The 17,343-nt window shown below is 40.1% G+C and overlaps 1 protein-coding gene across 3 annotated transcripts in view; it reads right to left on the bottom strand.

Annotated features, from left to right (window-relative positions):
- The window catches only part of LMBR1 (limb development membrane protein 1), a 251,676-nt gene that overhangs the window by 18,546 nt on the left and 215,787 nt on the right, over positions 1-17,343 (bottom strand). For 2 of the 3 annotated variants that reach the window (XM_077491148.1, XM_077491149.1), the window contains exons 13-15: positions 13,532-13,605; positions 9,682-9,772; positions 359-425 (exon numbers count right to left, since the gene is read on the bottom strand). In XM_077491148.1, coding sequence (XP_077347274.1) covers positions 359-425; positions 9,682-9,772; positions 13,532-13,605 — 232 coding nt within the window. Of the gene's footprint in view, positions 1-358; positions 426-9,596; positions 9,773-13,531; positions 13,606-17,343 lie in introns of those variants that run through there. The other variant, XM_077491150.1, reaches the window with a different exon arrangement.

Genomic DNA, 17,343 nt, shown 5'->3' with positions numbered 1-17,343 from the left:
TACTACACTAAAAAAACCTGGCCCCCAACTTTTTTAAATGGCTCCTCAAAGCAAATTTGTCAAGCCCTGGTCCTAGCCATCAAAATGCGATAGTAGAAAGGGTTGGGACAGGCTCAATTTTCCTGGGGATCAGTTACAGGCCTGCAATATAGATACATTGTCATTGCAAGGAAAAAGGAGATAAAAGTTTACTTGGTCGTAATGTGCGATTGCCACACTTCCTGAACAATATGCTTTATAATTAGACCCACCGTCTTGCTAAACCCTTTGCCCAGGAACTGTTTTAAATGTTATGTTATTGTGTTTGTTCACAGGGAGCAATAAAAAAAATTAAAAAATAGAAATGTAAAAGCCATACCTAATGTTCTGGACATAACTGGTAAGGCCGAGCTGAGCACCAGAATAGAGACACAGTTCCCAATGATCTGTGAAAAGAAGCAGACGAATTTTAAATATGGTTATAAAAGTATTCCAATTGCTTTGTTGGTTAACACAAATATAGTTATATACTTAAAGTAACACGTATAATTGCCTAAAGAGAAAAGGTATTTTGCTTATCTAGTAAAGATACAGCACCACATCCCTTGATAGATAAATAGAAATTTGAGGATGTATTTTGGATTTTTAAGGTGCAGAATTATAACAAAATCATTTATAAAAAGTAGAAATTTATTGGAACATTAAAAACAAACATCCAAAAGGTAAATATTGATAATACAGTACTAATACAAGTGCAAACTAAATTCATCTCTACATGTTTCGTCTTAGTAATTGGCTTCTTCAGGATAATTTATTTATATCAGGCACAGTGTGCACAAGAAGTAGAAAGAATTTTTAGAAAAATAGGACAATAAACAGTCACAAAACATCAGATATATAACACGAGTTTACAAATTAAAAACATTCATGAATTGGCAAAATGCATAGTGCAGAAACCATAATTGGTCAGATTGATTACCTGTATATTCAGCTCAGGCACACTCTGCCTTCTAGTTTTTGGACCATTACCAGTGGCTGTACCCTAGATATACCCACCTCCATGGCTATACATGATTATCCGATCTTTCATATCCCTATGACTCTGGAGCCTCAATTTACATACAAATAGTTTGGAATATACAGGTAATCAATATGAGCAATTATGGCATCGGCGCTATGCATTTTGCCAAAATTATGAATGTCTTTCATTTTTAACCCTGTGTTATATATCTGATGTTTTGTGACTGCTTATTGTCCTATTTTTCAAAAAATTCTTTCTACTTCTAGTGCTCACTGTGCCACATATCAATAAATTCTCCTGAAGAAGCCAATTATCAAGGCAAAACATGTAGAGGGTAAATCAGTTTGCACTTGTAGTACTGTAATATCAATACCTTTGGATGTTTGTTTTGTAATGTTCCATTAAATTTATACTGTTTATAAATTTTGTTATAATTCTGCACCTTAAAAATCCCAAATACATCCTTAAATGTCTACGTATACTCTCCTGTTAAAAATAATGTGTACCAAACTTTACCAAACAAATACCTCTGTATATGGTGGCACCATACAGGAAGAACAAATTTATATCACTTTCACATAGGGGTCCTAACATTGGGCATTGGCTTTAATCCCGTTTTAAAGTGACACTAAACATCCTTATTCTACTAAAATAATCCATCCACTACTTAAGGCCCTGTGATCTATTTTTCATGCAATAATCTCTTGCTGTGTTTTTTACCTTCTTATTATGTCCTCAATATCCTCCTGAATCTCCATTATTCCCCTCACTTTTTTTTGTGTGGAATCAGCCCATTAGTTGTGGACATATGCACTGCTCTATGCATACTATACACCCCATAGTCCATGGGTCCCTAATCCATCTCAGAAGCAAGAAAGAGTGACTACATGCTTACATACAGTGGGGCCAAGGAGATTGAATGTAGCCTTTTAATAAGAAATGAAATTGCAACAGCAGCAAAAAATAAAATAAAATTTAATTTGGATGTTTGGAGGAGGCTGAGAGCAACAGAAGGTACAATTTGAAGTTAATATATTTTTGGATATATTTTTTTAAACCAGAGTTTCGTGTTACTTTAATTTTGTGAAATTGTCTTTTATCGGGGAACTAGAAAAAAAAGAATGAACAGCGGTTTGGATACAAATCTCTGTCCACCAAAATATCCCCTACATTACTTCGTCCTCCAGCTCTTCTGAAGGCTGAATATGTTGAGAAAGAATTCTACAAGGCAATCTGATGAATGGATATGGCAACATATTTACATTCCGGATTAGTTGACTTGCTTGTTGTATGCTCCACGTGTATTAAAGATGCCCTGTGATATGAGAGAACTGAGAGGTATTTAAAGTATAAGATCACTCAAATCCTTTCTAAACGTAAGGGGTAACGTAACTTTTGTAGGAATAAATAAATATAGCGTATACAATTGTTACCATTCCAGGTTATTTTGTGATTGAATGTTATTCAAAATTATGTTTCCTTTTCAATCTACAGCTCTGTAATTTTCTGTAAAATGCAATACAATATGGCGGTGTTCTGGAGGTGTTCTGTACACACAATGAACAAACAGCAGGTAATATAATTCCAGAGGACTTTACTGTTGCTTCCTGACTTACCTCTCTCCGTAGACTGCAATGTTTTCTACAGCCACACACTATTTCACTACCTATGTCAGGAATAGATCCAGTAACTGATGGAATGCATCTATAGTACTGTGTTTGCAAGCATGCTGGTCTTTCTAGTAAGAAAACTGCCTAAATGCCAAAAAAAAATCCCTGTGTCTGTCTGCCTTCATTCTTTTCTAGCAGTGAGATGGAGGGGTGTCCTCACTGTGCAGTATATGCAATCTGATCTCAGGATTAGGATATACATCACAGTTGCTTTTTCTGAGCTTCTACAAAACCAGTCACAGCTGGCATACAGCTCTTTATTAAGCCAAATTTTTAATACTGTTAAGCTAGGCATACATAAAATCGAAATTCAGACGGTTCAGTAGGGACCGGCCGAATTGTGATCCATGTACAGTATGGGCAGGCTGATTGTATCAAAGTCAATCACCTTGGGTACAATCAGCCTGTTTGATTTTTGGCATGCAACTACTGCCAGAAGCTATAGCTGCTAGCAATAATCGCGTTCTGCCTGCCCAAAAGGCTCCCCTGCAACTCCCCTACGTTCCCCTGCCAGCAGAACACAATAGTGCTGCAGGAAGCATTTCTCCAGCAACACTGAATGCACTGATGGGGAATCAAGCAATTTTCCTCCGGAAATTGAATCATCTCTGGGACTGCCTACAGTATGGAGGTTACATATTTTATTGTAAAAAGACTTGGGAGTACAGAGAATACAGGCTTGCTTTACATTGCCCAGTACATTTTTCTCCGTGTTGAATATCTTTTGAAGTATTTTTTATGTTAAAAATGGGTTATGGAACATCCCACCCCCCTTGGATATGACAGAATACTTTTAGCAATGACAAATATAAAATGCAACTGCCACCAACTCACTCACAAATAGTGACATGCGCCATGTATAAAGTGGTACCGTTTTCAAACACTATCCTCAAAACAAGACGATCTCAGTCGGTTTATGGGATGCTGTAAATTAATATTTTCTGCTCTTATAAACCACTCGGTTAAGGTTTTCAGACTAGTTTTCTTCTCATGAATTTTGCTGCCGGCCTTTCATCTGAGCCAGAAAACACTTGTTTAAGACGTTTCCAGACACAAGAGCAAAAAGCGTCATATGGGCAATTAAAAGAGACAATGCTTGCTCCTTAGTTACTGACCTCCCCAGCCTGCTTGTGGGAATATCCAACAAAAATAAATGTATACATTTGTGTCAAAGCGTTACTTAACAGTTTCATTGTTCTCAGGCTGGTGTCAGGTTGTGCTAAGTCAAATTAGCTTTAACTTGTAAGAAGCAATTGAAAAGGTCCCCCTTCAGTCTTATTTTAATTATTTAAATTTGAATAACTGTATTCCTCGAAGAAGCTGAAGTTCTTCAGATTTCAAACAAGCGGAGTGAAGTACAGTTTGCACAGAGTTACTCATTAGCAATACGGAGCTTTGGGAAGAAAGAAAACTCTCTTTCACGGTGTTTCTATGGCCGGTTAACAAGCCCAGTAATTGCAGGCCTTTTTTTTTCCTTCTAAACAAGTGAATGGATGGTGTCCAAACTAAACACAGCTCACATCCCTTTTTCCCACTCATTTGGGGATTTAGAAAATCTTCCAGTTTGTGTTTACGCAGATTACCAACAAATAGTAATCCCTGCAAATGACCCATATGGGATATTTACTGCCCTAGGTGACTATTAATTAATAAAGCTCAGGTTCACTTTTTATGTTATTTACTTGTAACATACTTGAAATGCATACGTTTTCATGATTATATTTAATTACGTGCCTTTTTATCTTCTCATACAGCTTCACTGTACTGTCTTTTAGACCCCTCCCACTTTTTAAATATTGCAAAATGCCATGGGCAACATGTATTTACAGGAAACCATCTATATCTATAGCAGTAGTTAGACAGCAGACCCAAGACACCGTACAGAAATAAAAGGAATTCAAGAATTAAATCAATTTATGTTAGTGAATATAACGTTTTAAAATAGGATACATAAATAAAACTTAAATATAACTAAAGGCAAAACTTTTTTTTGTTTTTTTTGTTTTGGGTAGCGGAGGTGGATTGAAACACGTGTCAGGTTTTTATCGCGGTCTGTTCTGTGCTCCCATTAGGGAAATTCACCCTCTCTATTTGTCCTGTTTACCACTATCATTAGAAGTGAAAGTAAAAGAAAATTACATATTTTGGGTTAATACCAGAACAGTAATAATCCAATGGGGATACTAGTTCTGGAGATGCCCCGGGAAATCTCCCCAGTGGGACAAAGATGGCAAAAAATAAATAAATGTCAGGGGTTATATTCCTCTCTTAAGCTATTCAAAATGAAAAAAGTTTTGCTTTTAGTTCTACTTTAAAGCCAATAGGGTTTCATACCTTTCTATCTCTTATAACTTACAATTGCTTGTAAGTTATAAGCTGTGACTGGAAACACTCTAAAATACCTTTTCTTCCTGGCCTCCTGCATTAGTGCCCCGTGCTGGCATAGATGAATAATAACTGCACTTCTCGTCACATGCACATCTCACAAAATTGTATTGTAGGGATAGAGAGGGGTGTTTCAGATGAGTTCAGTCAGGGCTGAAACGGGGGGGCGACGCGCTCCAGACGCCGCATTGAGAGGGACACCACTGGTGGACAGGGCGGGTGATAAGTGCAGTGGGTTAGGGAAATTACAGTAACCAGTCTTCGGTGTGGCTCTCTCTGCAGCAACTGAAAGCTGGCATGTCCTGCTCCCACTCACCGGCTTTCAGCTGCTGCAGGGAGAGCCACATAGAAGATCAGTTCCAGTCATTTCCCCCAACTGCTGCATTGATCACCCAGCTTTGTCAACATGCTATTCCCCCTGCTGCCTGGGCCCCTCACTGTGTGTCCCCTACCGTGAGTTTGTCCTGTAATGTGTTCTCCCCCCTTCCCCAGGCTGCTGGCTTCTGCCTGCTCCCGCCAGCTGCTGCAGGGCACAAGGGATCTACAGATGGAGGGCGGAGGAAGGGGGTGGGGGGGAGGAAAATAGATCATACTTACATCAGGGGTTTGTGTAGACCCCTGATATCTCACCAAAGCCCCCCCCCCCCCACACACACACACACACACACACACACACACACACACAGCAATGTGTAAAAAAAATTAAAACTATTTAACCACTTAAGGACCGCCGTATTACCATTGTACGTCATCGCAATGGCACCGGCAGGCACAAGCACGTACATGCCTGCCTTCCAGCGGGTGGGGGGTCCGATCGGACCCCCTCCCGCTGGATACGGCGGTCCGGTTCGCTTCAGGAGCGATCCGGGATGAGGGGATGGGCGTTGGTTTCTGGCCACCCCCTCTCGATCGCTCCTGGCGAATGAGAAGCTTCCTCCCACTGTGTATTGTATACACAGGCAGGGAGGAAGTGATGTAATTCTCCTCGGGGCGGTCTTTTTGACCGGACTACGAGGAGAAGACACAAAGTAAGTCTGCACCAAACACTACACTGACATGTAGGCACACACAGGCACACAAACCCCCCCCCCCCCCCAGTCACAGTGTCACTGATTGCAGTGATCATTTATTTACTGATCACTGCATTCAGTGTCAGTTGTAAAAGTAAAAACTGTCAGGGCAGTTAGTGTTAGGTCCAGGGAGCCCCCTACCACCCCCAATAAAGGTTTAACCCCCTGATTGCCCCTAGAGTTAACCCTTTCACCCCCTTTTGCCAGTGTCACTAAGCGATCATTTTTCTGATCGCTGCATTAGTGTTGCTAGTGTCGCTAGGTAGCTAGTTATTTTTTTAGGTTCACCGCCAGGTTTTTATAGCGCTAGGTACCCCGATATACTACCCAATAATGGTTTTAACCCCCTGATTGCCCCTAGTTAACCCTTTCACCCCCTTTTGCCAGTGTCACTAAGCGTTTATTTTTCTGATCGCTGCATTAGTGTCGCTAGGTAGCTAGTTATTTTTTTAGGTTCACCGCCAGGTTTTTATAGCGCTAGGTACCCCGATATACTACCCAATAATGGTTTTAACCCCCTGATTGCCCCTAGTTAACCCTTTCACCCCCTTTTGCCAGTGTCACTAAGCGAGCATTTTTCTGATCGCTGCATTAGTGTCACTAGTGTCGCTAGGTAGCTAGTTATTTTTTTAGGTTCACCGCCAGGTTTTTATAGCGCTAGGTACCCCCATATACTACCCAATAATGGTTTTAACCCCCTGATTGCCCCTAGTTAACCCTTTCACCAGCGATCACAGTATAAATGTCACTGGTGACGCTGGTTAGCCAGTTAGTTATTTAGGTTCCCCGTCAGGTTTTTATATAGTGCCAGGGACCCCCATATACTACCTAATAAAAATTTGAACCCCCTGACTGCCCCTAGTTAACCCTTTCACCAGTGATCACCGTATAAGTGTTACGGGTGACTCTGGTTAGTTTGCTTTTTATAGCATCAGGTCACCCGCCATTTATTACCCAATAAAGGTTTAACCCCCTGATCACCCGGCAGGTGATATCAATTAGGTTTTAGGGTCAGGGTCTGCGTCGCCCCAGGCAGCGCTAGGTTAGTGCCAGTCCCGCTAACACCCACGCGCAAAGCATAAACCTCCCGTAGTGGTATAGAATCTGAACAGACCAATATCTGATCTGATCAGATCTATACTAGCGTCCCCAGCAGTTTAGGGTTCCAAAAAAACGCATTGTTAGCGGGATCAGCCCAGATACCTGCTAGCACCTGCGTTTTGCCCCTCTGCCCAGCCCACCCAAGTGCAGTATCGATCGATCACTGTCACTTACAAAACACTAAACACATAACTGCAGCGATCGCAGAGTCAGGCTACCAAAAAAAAGTTTTTTTGGTAGCATTTTTTTTTTATATTTAAATCCAGAAGGCAGTGCTTGGTTTTCGGGGTCCCGTATGTGGCTAGGCTCCCAAAAAGTCCCCCACATGTGGTATCCCCGTACTCGGGAGAAGCAGCAGAATTTATTTTGGGGTGTAATTTGACTTATGCCCATAGCATGTGTGAGCAATATTTCATTTAGTGACAACTTTGTGCAAAAAAAAAAAAAATTTTTAAATTCCTGCAACTTGTGGCAAAATATAAAATATTTCATGGACTCAACATGCCTCTCAGTAAATAGCTTGGGGTGTCTACTTTCCAAAATGGGGTCATTTGGGGGGGTTTTGTGCTATTTTGGCATTTTATGGCCTTCGAAACTGTGATAGGTAGTGAGGAGTGAAATCAAAAATTTGCACCCTTAGAAACCCTGAAGGCAGTGATTGGTTTTCGGGGTGCCGTACACGGCTAGACTCCCAAAAAGTCCCACATATGTGGTATCCCCGTACTCAGGAGAAGCAGCAGAATATATTTTGGGGTGCAATTCCACATATAACTATGGCATGTGTGAGAAATATATAATTTAATAACAACTTTTTGTAAACTTTTTTTTTTTTTTTTTTTTTGTGTCATTATTCAATCACTTGGGACAAAAAAAAAATATTCAATGGGCTCAAAATGCCTCTCCACAACTTCCTTGGGGTGTCTACTTTCCAAAATGGGGTCATTTGGGGGGGGGGGGTTTGTACTGCCCTGCCATTTTAGCACCTCAAGAAATGAGTCGTAAATTAAAAGCTGTGTAAATTCCAGAAAATGTAGACGCTATAACTTTTTGCGCAAACCAATAAATATACGCTTATTGACATTTTTTTTACTAAAGACATGTGGCTGAATAAATTTTGCCCTAAATGTATGACTAAAATTGAGTTTATTCGATTTTTCTTATAACAAAAAGTAGAAAATATCATTTTTTCTCAAAATTTTCGGTCTTTTTCCATTTATATCGCAAAAAATAAAAATCGCAGAGGCAATCAAATACCATCAAAAGAAAGCTCTATTTGTGGGAAGAAAAGGACGCAAATTTTGTTTGGGTACAACATTGCATGACCGCGCAATTACCAGTTAAAGCAGTGCAGTGCGAAATTGTAAAAAGACCTCTGGTCCTTAGGCTGTTAATTGGTCCTGGGCTGAAGTGGTTAAAAAAAATAATAATAATTAGTGTCAAAAAAATTAACACAGGGAAAAAAGGGGGTCGGTGCATGAAGGGGTGCAGTGTGTAGAGAGGGTGGGACAGTGTGTACAGGGAGTGAATTTAATTATAGATTATTCCCTGGTTGTGTTGTTTTTTTCCTTATCAGAATAAAAAAACAGGCCCAATATGTAGCATCATTTAGCCACACACACTTTTTGCTGTGCTGTGTGTAGAGCGCTGCAGGTCATTATCTCCCTGGTTGGGGCCCAGTACATTACTTTTCTCAGGAGCCCATGATGCTATTAAGATGGCACTGATCGGAGGTGAGGCTTGAAATAGCTTCATTCAATCCTCACATCTGCCGTAGATTAGAAGGGGCACCATCCCAACAAAAAAAGAAACAGCCCAGCAGAGCAGGCCTTTAATAAGCCAGTCATGACTGTAGAATGAAGTAATTTCAAGCCTCACTTCTGTGGCTGATTAGAAGGGGCTCCGACGGGAAGGAACAAGAGAGCACAGAAACAACCTTTATTAAAGACCCACTTTTTGGCTCACCATTTTTTTCTCGGTGGCCCCCCTCTCGTAATCTGTTGTAGAAGGGAGGCTTGAAATCACCTCATTCAAACCTCACTTGTGGGGTAATTGTGCAGCGATACATGCAATGTCATCTACCATTCACACACCCACACTGGATGCCGGCCAGCCAATCAGCTATATTGCCCCTCATATAGATATATTCTCTATCAGGTGTGGGGAACGGGGGGAGGGGGGGGCAGAGCCAAACTGAGTCTTTGCCTAAGATGAAAGAATGTTTAGTTCAGTTACTAATTCCCAATTATGGAGTGCACTGGGTCTACTTAGTCCTATCTGCTCAGTCATATTTAGACTCACTGCACAATTGGTGTAACAGCAATGTAGAGGCAAGCCTATAAAAATAGATATGCAGTCAGACGGTATACTAACATATTTCAGTAATTTCAACAGTACTTTAGGAAGACATGAAGGTTATCTACGATGGGTGACCAGCCTTTGCACTGTTGTTAGTTACCGTCGTCATTGTTGTGTCATCCTTCCTTGGGGTGAAACTTCCAAAAAAGCGCAGGCTATAGAAGCCGACAACAGAGGAAACCATCAGATAACTGTAAGGATTGAGGTAAGGTAATGTTTTAAAGGAAGAGACTGCCAAGAGAAACATAGAAGGTTTGATCTTATGCTCTGAGCACTCTCCAGTCAGAGCATGACACTTCAATTAAAATAAACAAAAAGAGAAAGAGCACGTGCCTCCTGTCTCATTTTGACACCACTTAATTTATAAAAATCCAATAAAATACAAAAAACAAGTTAAAATAACAGGCATGTAACCATCCACCAAATTTTTTAGACAGAACCTCCTCACATCTCTATCCCTGAATTGATCAATGGAAGTTCTCCTTTACCAATATCCAGATGGTAAACCATAGCCGACGCATTTTGAGAACCAAGCCCTCTTCCTCAGAGCTACACTGCTTGCACAGATGCTTTAGTCAGCCATAGATAGATCAAATCTTGGCTGGTTCAGCAGGGACTGGTCGAGATCAGATTAATTTATGGGCAGACTGATTGTACCCAAGTCAATCTCTCAATCGACTTGGGAACAACCAGCATGTCTGATTTTTAGCATGCGATCATTGCCAGTGGCTATAGCCGCTAGCAATAATCATGTTCTTCCTGCCAGAAGGAACACAATAGCTCCACTGGAGGGATTTCCCATCAACACAGACTGTGCTAATGGGGCAATTTAGCTCTCCCTTTGTCCACCCTCAAAAGAAATTAATTCAAAAAATTTACTTTCACTGTCATGACCACCAATAGTGGTGGGTGGGGGGGGGGGATAACCTTTACGGCCATGACCGCCAGCTCAACGGAGAGGGGGAACATTTCACTGCTATGACCACCAGTGTTGGGGGGGGAGATGGGTTAAATTTCATTGCCATGACCATCAATGTGGAGGGATGCAGGGTTAACTTTCACTGCCATGACTACCAGTGGGGGGGGGGGGGGGGGGGTTGATTAACCCTTTCGCTGCCGGGCCCTGTGCTCCATTTTGTACACTCAGATGGCCAGACCATTTTTGCAATTTTTCCTTTGCTTTTTTATTTTCATATATTGTCTGAAAGCACATGATCAGTAGAATAAAAAGAAGGTGCTACTGATTTTTTAGACCCCACGGTATTTGCGCAAATGTCAAACCAATATACAGTATTTGCAAAAAATACACTAAAACCATTATTAGCAGATAGAAAAACCAGGCAAATTTTACGAAATTCCTACTAAATATAAAAGCTTAACCTGTACTGAGTTAATAAATAACAAATATTTGTAATTTTTAAATTGCGCTTTTTTACGAAATGGTGAAACTTGAACAGTCGCAAAAGTGTAAATATCCATATTTCTCAAAAAAATCGGACAGTTTTCATTTTCCCTTACAGAATTTGTGAAAAAAAAAAAAACTGTATATTTTCTGAAAGCATATGACCTCTAGAATAAAAAGAAAGTGCTACAGATTTTTTAGACCCAGCGGTATTCGCGGAAATGTTTATCAAACCAATATATTCGCAAAAAATACCAACCAAAACCATTATTAGCAGATAAAAACACAGCTAATTTTACTAAACTCCTGCTAAATCCCTACTAAATATAAAAGCTTAACTTGTATGGAGTTAATAAATAACAAAAAAAATGTAATTTTTACATTGTGCCTTTTTGCAAAATGGTGAAAATCAAACGTACGCAAAAATTTAAATATCCAAAATTTCTCAAAAAATCGGAAGGTTTTCATTTTCCCCTTATAGCTTACAGAATTTGTGAAAGACCCCCAAAACTATATATCGTATCAATATATTCGCAAAAAATACACCAAAACCATTATTAGCAGATAAAAAACACAGATAATTTGACAAAATGCCTGCTAAATCCCTACTAAATATAAAAGCTTAACCTGTGTGGAGTTATACAACAAATATTTGTAAATCTTAAATTGCGCCTTTCTGTGAAATGGTGAAAATCGAACGTACCTAAAAATCTGGAGGTTTTCATTTTTCACTTACAGCTTTCAGAATTTGTGAAAGACCCCAAACCATATATTTTCTGAAAGCATAGGACCAGTAGAATAAAAAGAAGGTGCTTTTGATTTTTAAGGCCCAGTGATATTTGTGCAAATGTTTACCAAAGCAATATTTTCAGTATATATACACTAAAATCATTAACAGTGGCAAAATGTACAAAACACCTGCTGAATTCCTAGTAAATATAAAAGTTAAACCTGTAGTGAGTTAAATAAGTAACCAATATTTGTACATTTTAAATTGCACCTTTTTGTGAAGTGGTGAAAAAAGAAGGTACGCAAAACTGTAAATATCAATTTACTCTAAAAATCCGGGAGGTTACCATTTTTCACTTACAACTTTTAAGAATTTGAAAAGACTCCTCAAGTTAGACATTTTCTAAAAGCACATGATCTGTACAATAAAAAAAAGTGCAACTGATTTTTTTGGGCCCTGCAATAATTGTGCAAATGTTCATCAAATCCCTATTTTCACAAAAAAATACACTAAAAATCATATATATTGCACATAAACGCAACATAACTTACTAAATTCCTGCTAAATTAGTACTAAAGCATTGTTCACATGCATCATACTAAAGTGTATGTCCATGGAGAGCCATGTTTACCCGCACAGGGATGCACAGGTGTTCCGTGCATCCCCTTAGAGGCCAATCTTATTTGTGTCATTTGGGATGCAACGGCTGCACAGGCATAGCTGCCGTTCCCAATCTGACATCTGTGTGGGTACATGACCCCGAACGCAGACAGTGTGAGCTCAGGGACATGTATGTGGACCTACATGGATGTCAAATTGGGAGCAACGTCTCTTTTCATGCAGTTGCTGCATCCCAAATGACATCAATGGGACTGCCTGCACAGGGATGCACAGAACACCTGTGCATCCCTGTAAAGTGTGTACAAGGCGTTAGGTTCCTTTCACACAAGCAGACCGATCAATATGTTTCAAGTTGACCACCACTGGTGTAGGACAGTACCACAGTGCCCCACACCTACAGTGTAATAATGCAGAAAACGATACTGAAATCATCACCTTAGTGCAGCTCTCTGGATTGAGGCCCATCCACCATTAAAGATATGATCTTACCATTAAAGGACCCATAGCATCACTGGAATGAGCACTGAGCAATTTTATATATTTTCTGGCTTCTAGTATCTCTCAGTACTCCCACTCATAAAATATCACCAGGAGATTTCCCAGGTCCATTCAGATTCAGCAGCTGTTATAAAGCCAAATGATGATGTCCTACTCTAGTGCTTGATTTTTGATAACAGAGAATGAACAAATAGCTTAGGAATCCAGCACCAAGAAAGTGACAACTTCTTCCCAACCTTGCAGAAAGTGCCACACGAGCAAAACAATTTTTTTTTCCTGAACTTGCATGGCACAGAGGCATACCTACAGGGGGTCACAGTAGTTGCAATTGTGACCCAGCCTCCCGCTACAGGCCCCTTCCTTGTCTGAATGAATAGAGGCAGTGTACCGCTGATATCCCATCCAAGTCTCCCAACAGGGCTCCCAAAAAAATAGTAAAAAATCATTAAAAAAAAATAATATTGTAAAAAAAAAAAAAAAATACTAACAGTGGCGGAACTACTAGGGTCACAAAGGTTGCACTTGTGACCGGGCCCTGACATTCTGCCACAGAGCTCAGGTCCCTGGACAGGGGCCTTTCATGGTTTCTTGCATGGGGACCATAAGGTTCTAGTTACGCCACTGCATAGCACTTAAAATATTTGGGTTTACACATTGTTATTTTCCTACATAGTGTCAGTCTCGGCATGTAAAGGATACAAAATCAGAATAATTTCTAACACAGCTCCAGCAAATCCAAACGTGAACAGTGATGCATTTCCAATGCCTGGACCCTAAAGAAAAGAATATTAGAGGTATAAAGATTTAAAAAGAACTGAAACACTTATTTAAAAATAAACCAAATTAAAATGGAATGCTACATTTGTCAACCCTTATATTAGTATTGTATGTTGTATTTCGAAACCACTGAACATGTTTCTATTTGTAAAAGCAGAACTCTACCTTGTTTACTTGTAAACATGTGTAAACAACAGATTATTATTATTGTTTTACAACAGGCAGTAAGGAGAAACAGGAAAACAAATATAAAGGATCCCAGCGCTCCCTCCTGCTGGCTAAACAAAATATAATATGCAATATTTCATATTCACCTGACTTGAAAACATATTTTTAAAATGTTTAAACTACAAAAACATTTTTTATACCGAACATACATGGTTGCTTTGACAGAAGGTGATCATATAATGTAATATTGATAAAGCCAGATATAAATTTGAGAATATTAATTTGTGATCATGAGCCAACAAAATATTGGATACACACAACAAGGTTGGAATTGCCTTAATCACAAAATGTTAAGCCTGAACACTAGATCATTAAGAGTCTAGTATTTTTTAATCAGGTAAAATAAGAATTAAATGTGTTTTTCAAAGGACTCAACTGGCCATACGCTAGTAGAATTTCTTACGAACATTCATTTTGGCGATAATGGACTCTCGGGAATGAAATTTGTTCAGAGAAAAATTTTCCATCCTGCTCCTGCAGTGGAAATTGAATGTCCTTAAAATGAAAAATTCAAACAAAATTCAACTAGTGTAGCCAGCTTAACAAAGGTACCCAGATCTGTCTAAGCTTGAAACTCTTTTAAACCACAGAACAGAAATACTGGGAGAAATGGCAGCACTGCACACTGCAGTCTATGAACATGTATATAGCAAATTGAGGGGGGAGCTTAGCACAGGGACAGCCTGAACAAAGGAGATTGTTTGCTTAATCACAGAATAAAGTTGGTCCAAATAACTACAATATACATTGTTATGTGCAAGGAGGCCCAAGACCCGACAGCGTTGCCCAGCAGGGTACCCAAGACCCGACAGAGCTGTCCGATAGGGGATACAAGACGCGACAGTGCTGTCTGACAGGGGATCCGAACCCTGACAGTGCTGTCCGGCAGGGGATCCTGGATCACAAGATTAGCTGAACAGAAGTGTAAATCCTTTTGCACGTAAAACAGTTCACGTACATGTGGCCGTTTATTTATTTAAAGGTACTTCTATAGAGTTGTCAATTTACGCAGTGCTTTACATATACATTGTACATTCACATTGGTCCTTACCCTCAAGGAGCTTACAATCTAAGGTCCCTAAATCACATTTACATACTGGGTCCAATTTAGACAGAAGGAAATTAACCTACAAACATGTCTTTTGGAGTGTGGGAGGAAACCAGAGTACCCGGAGGAAATCCACAGGCACAGGGAGAACATGCAAACTCCAGGCAGGTAGTGTAGTGGTTGGGATTCAAACCAGCAACCCTTATTACTGCTATCCACTACACTATTGTGCCGCCATGCCTGTAGTTGAACTTTATGTTTAATGTGTGGTTATGATTCTAAAGGTGCTTAGACAGGAGTAAGGGATATTTTTTTTAAATGAAACTAAAAAAGATGTTACACCTATTGCTCTGTGCAATGGTATTGTACACAGTGGTTCCTTACCTCCTCTTTTGGAGTCCCATGCAGGCACTCTCCACTCCTCTTACCTGCGGGTGTGCTGAGGGGGCACCCATGTGGGTGCGCTCCCAATCTGGGCTGTGTGCATCCACAGACACACACAGTGCCAGTAAGACCCAGCCCTTCTCACTCCTCACAGGAGTTTGACTGACAACCGCTGCTGCCTGTGTCTCCTATGAGACCAGGAAGAGAGGAGAGCAGAGCGGCAACCAGGACAGCGCTGGATTGTGAGAGGAGGCAGGTAAGTGTTTAGGGATTGGGGGCGGGCGGTTTGGGGGACAATAATTTGTGGGGAATTTTTTTTTTACCTAATGCAGAGAATGCATTAAGGTAAAAAAAGTTTACATTTAAGACCACTTTAAGGACTGTATGCAAAGTATATCTTTCACTGGTACCTAAACTTGGAGCTGCAGCTTCACATCTTCAAGGAAATGCAGACCAATCAACTGTAATTTTTACTTTTTTTCTGGCGTTCATCTTTCTCAAAGTGATTGCAATGTAATTTTTTGTAAATTTTAAAAACCCGATCTTGAAGGGGTTAATATTTACAGAACATAAAAGTTAGGACATGCTAAAAAAAAGAAAAAAAGAAAAAAAAAAGAAAAGAAAAGAAAAGAAAACAGTACATCCAGTCAGGTCAGACACATTATTATGCTGTAAGAATTGTTTAATGATTCTTCTTTAGCATAAATCAATTCCTACACACGATGAGATCAGAGCACTGGCCTCCATCCAGGTTCTCTGGCTCACAGACATCTACCACATCCATTGTACAGGTATCATCATAAAAAAATCTAGGACAGGTTCTAAAGGAGAATGTACCACTCATGCCAAAATATGTAAAGGCAGACAACAACTTGTTTCATTAAAAACTGCTCGTTACACCTGTGCAGGCTTTGACAAAAGCAAAGCCAGTCAACTTTTTTTATACATCAAAAAAAAAAAAAAAAAAAAAAAAAAGAATTGTTTTACAAACTAACAAAACTCAATGGCATTTCGTAAAAACTGGTCATTAAACATTCGTAGACATACAAAAGGCATATTTATAGAGGTGCAAATCCATAAATATGGTAGTCCGGTGGGTTTCTACACATCATACAGTGTAGCCAAAAATTCTTTAGAGAGATTTCCTGTTAGATGACTGGGACAGAAGGTGAAGGTGAAGGGGAATCTCCCCCCAGAAGAAAATTTTTTCAACCTCCCTTAGTCCATCCCAAAATACATTTAACTCCCAAGCTGGACTGATGCTATAGATTAGTGGTCTCCAAACTGCAGCCTTGGGGCTGGATGTGGACCTTTGCCTGACCTTAACTGTCCCTTGGGACATTATTCCTTCCACTGACACCAACAATGGCTCACTATTCCTCCCACTGATATGAAACACTAATCTTCCCCCTAATACCAAAGATGGGACACACTTTATTCCCAGTGACCCCAGGACATAGTCTATGCCTACTGCCACAGTCAGGCCATCATAAATTCTGAAGGACAGTACACTGGCCTTTTGTTCAGAAAGTTTGGAGACCCCTGCTATAGATGCATGTCAGTGCATCAATAGATGCTGAAACAACAGAAGCACCAAGTTTCAAAACCAGGAGATGCAAATGATTACCAGCAGATTACTTAAAGCGAAGGGCCACCCTAAAATAAAAAAAACCATTAAAATTCTTAATTTTTTTTTAAAATAAAACATTTGAGAAAAAATATTTTTTTTATTTACCAGAAACCCCTGTTGCTAGGTAGTCTGCCTAATCTGCCTCTTCTTATTCCGCGGCGCTGTTTCTTCAGTTCCTTCTCTTTGGCGGGCGGCCCCATTGCCTTCTGGGACATGCGTGTGTTCCAGAAAACAACAGGGCCATTCACAAAGCGATGCGTGACTTGCGCATAGGCAGTAGGAAATGGGCAGTGAAGCCGCAAGGCTCCACGGCCTGTTTACCTTAGTTAGGATGATGGCGCCGACGCCCAATCCAATGGACTAATCGGCCTCGGGGGGGGGGGGGGTCGACATTGCGGGCTCACTGGACAGGTAAGTGTCCTTGTTAAAAGTCAGCAGCTACAG

Source organism: Lithobates pipiens, unplaced genomic scaffold (assembly GCF_037356315.1).
Source record: "Lithobates pipiens isolate NorthernLeopardFrog02 unplaced genomic scaffold, aLitPip1_a1.2 Scaffold_19, whole genome shotgun sequence".
NCBI lineage: Eukaryota > Metazoa > Chordata > Amphibia > Anura > Ranidae > Lithobates > Lithobates pipiens.
Note: the sequence above shows the minus strand (reverse complement) of the source record. Positions and strands in the feature narration are given on the sequence as shown.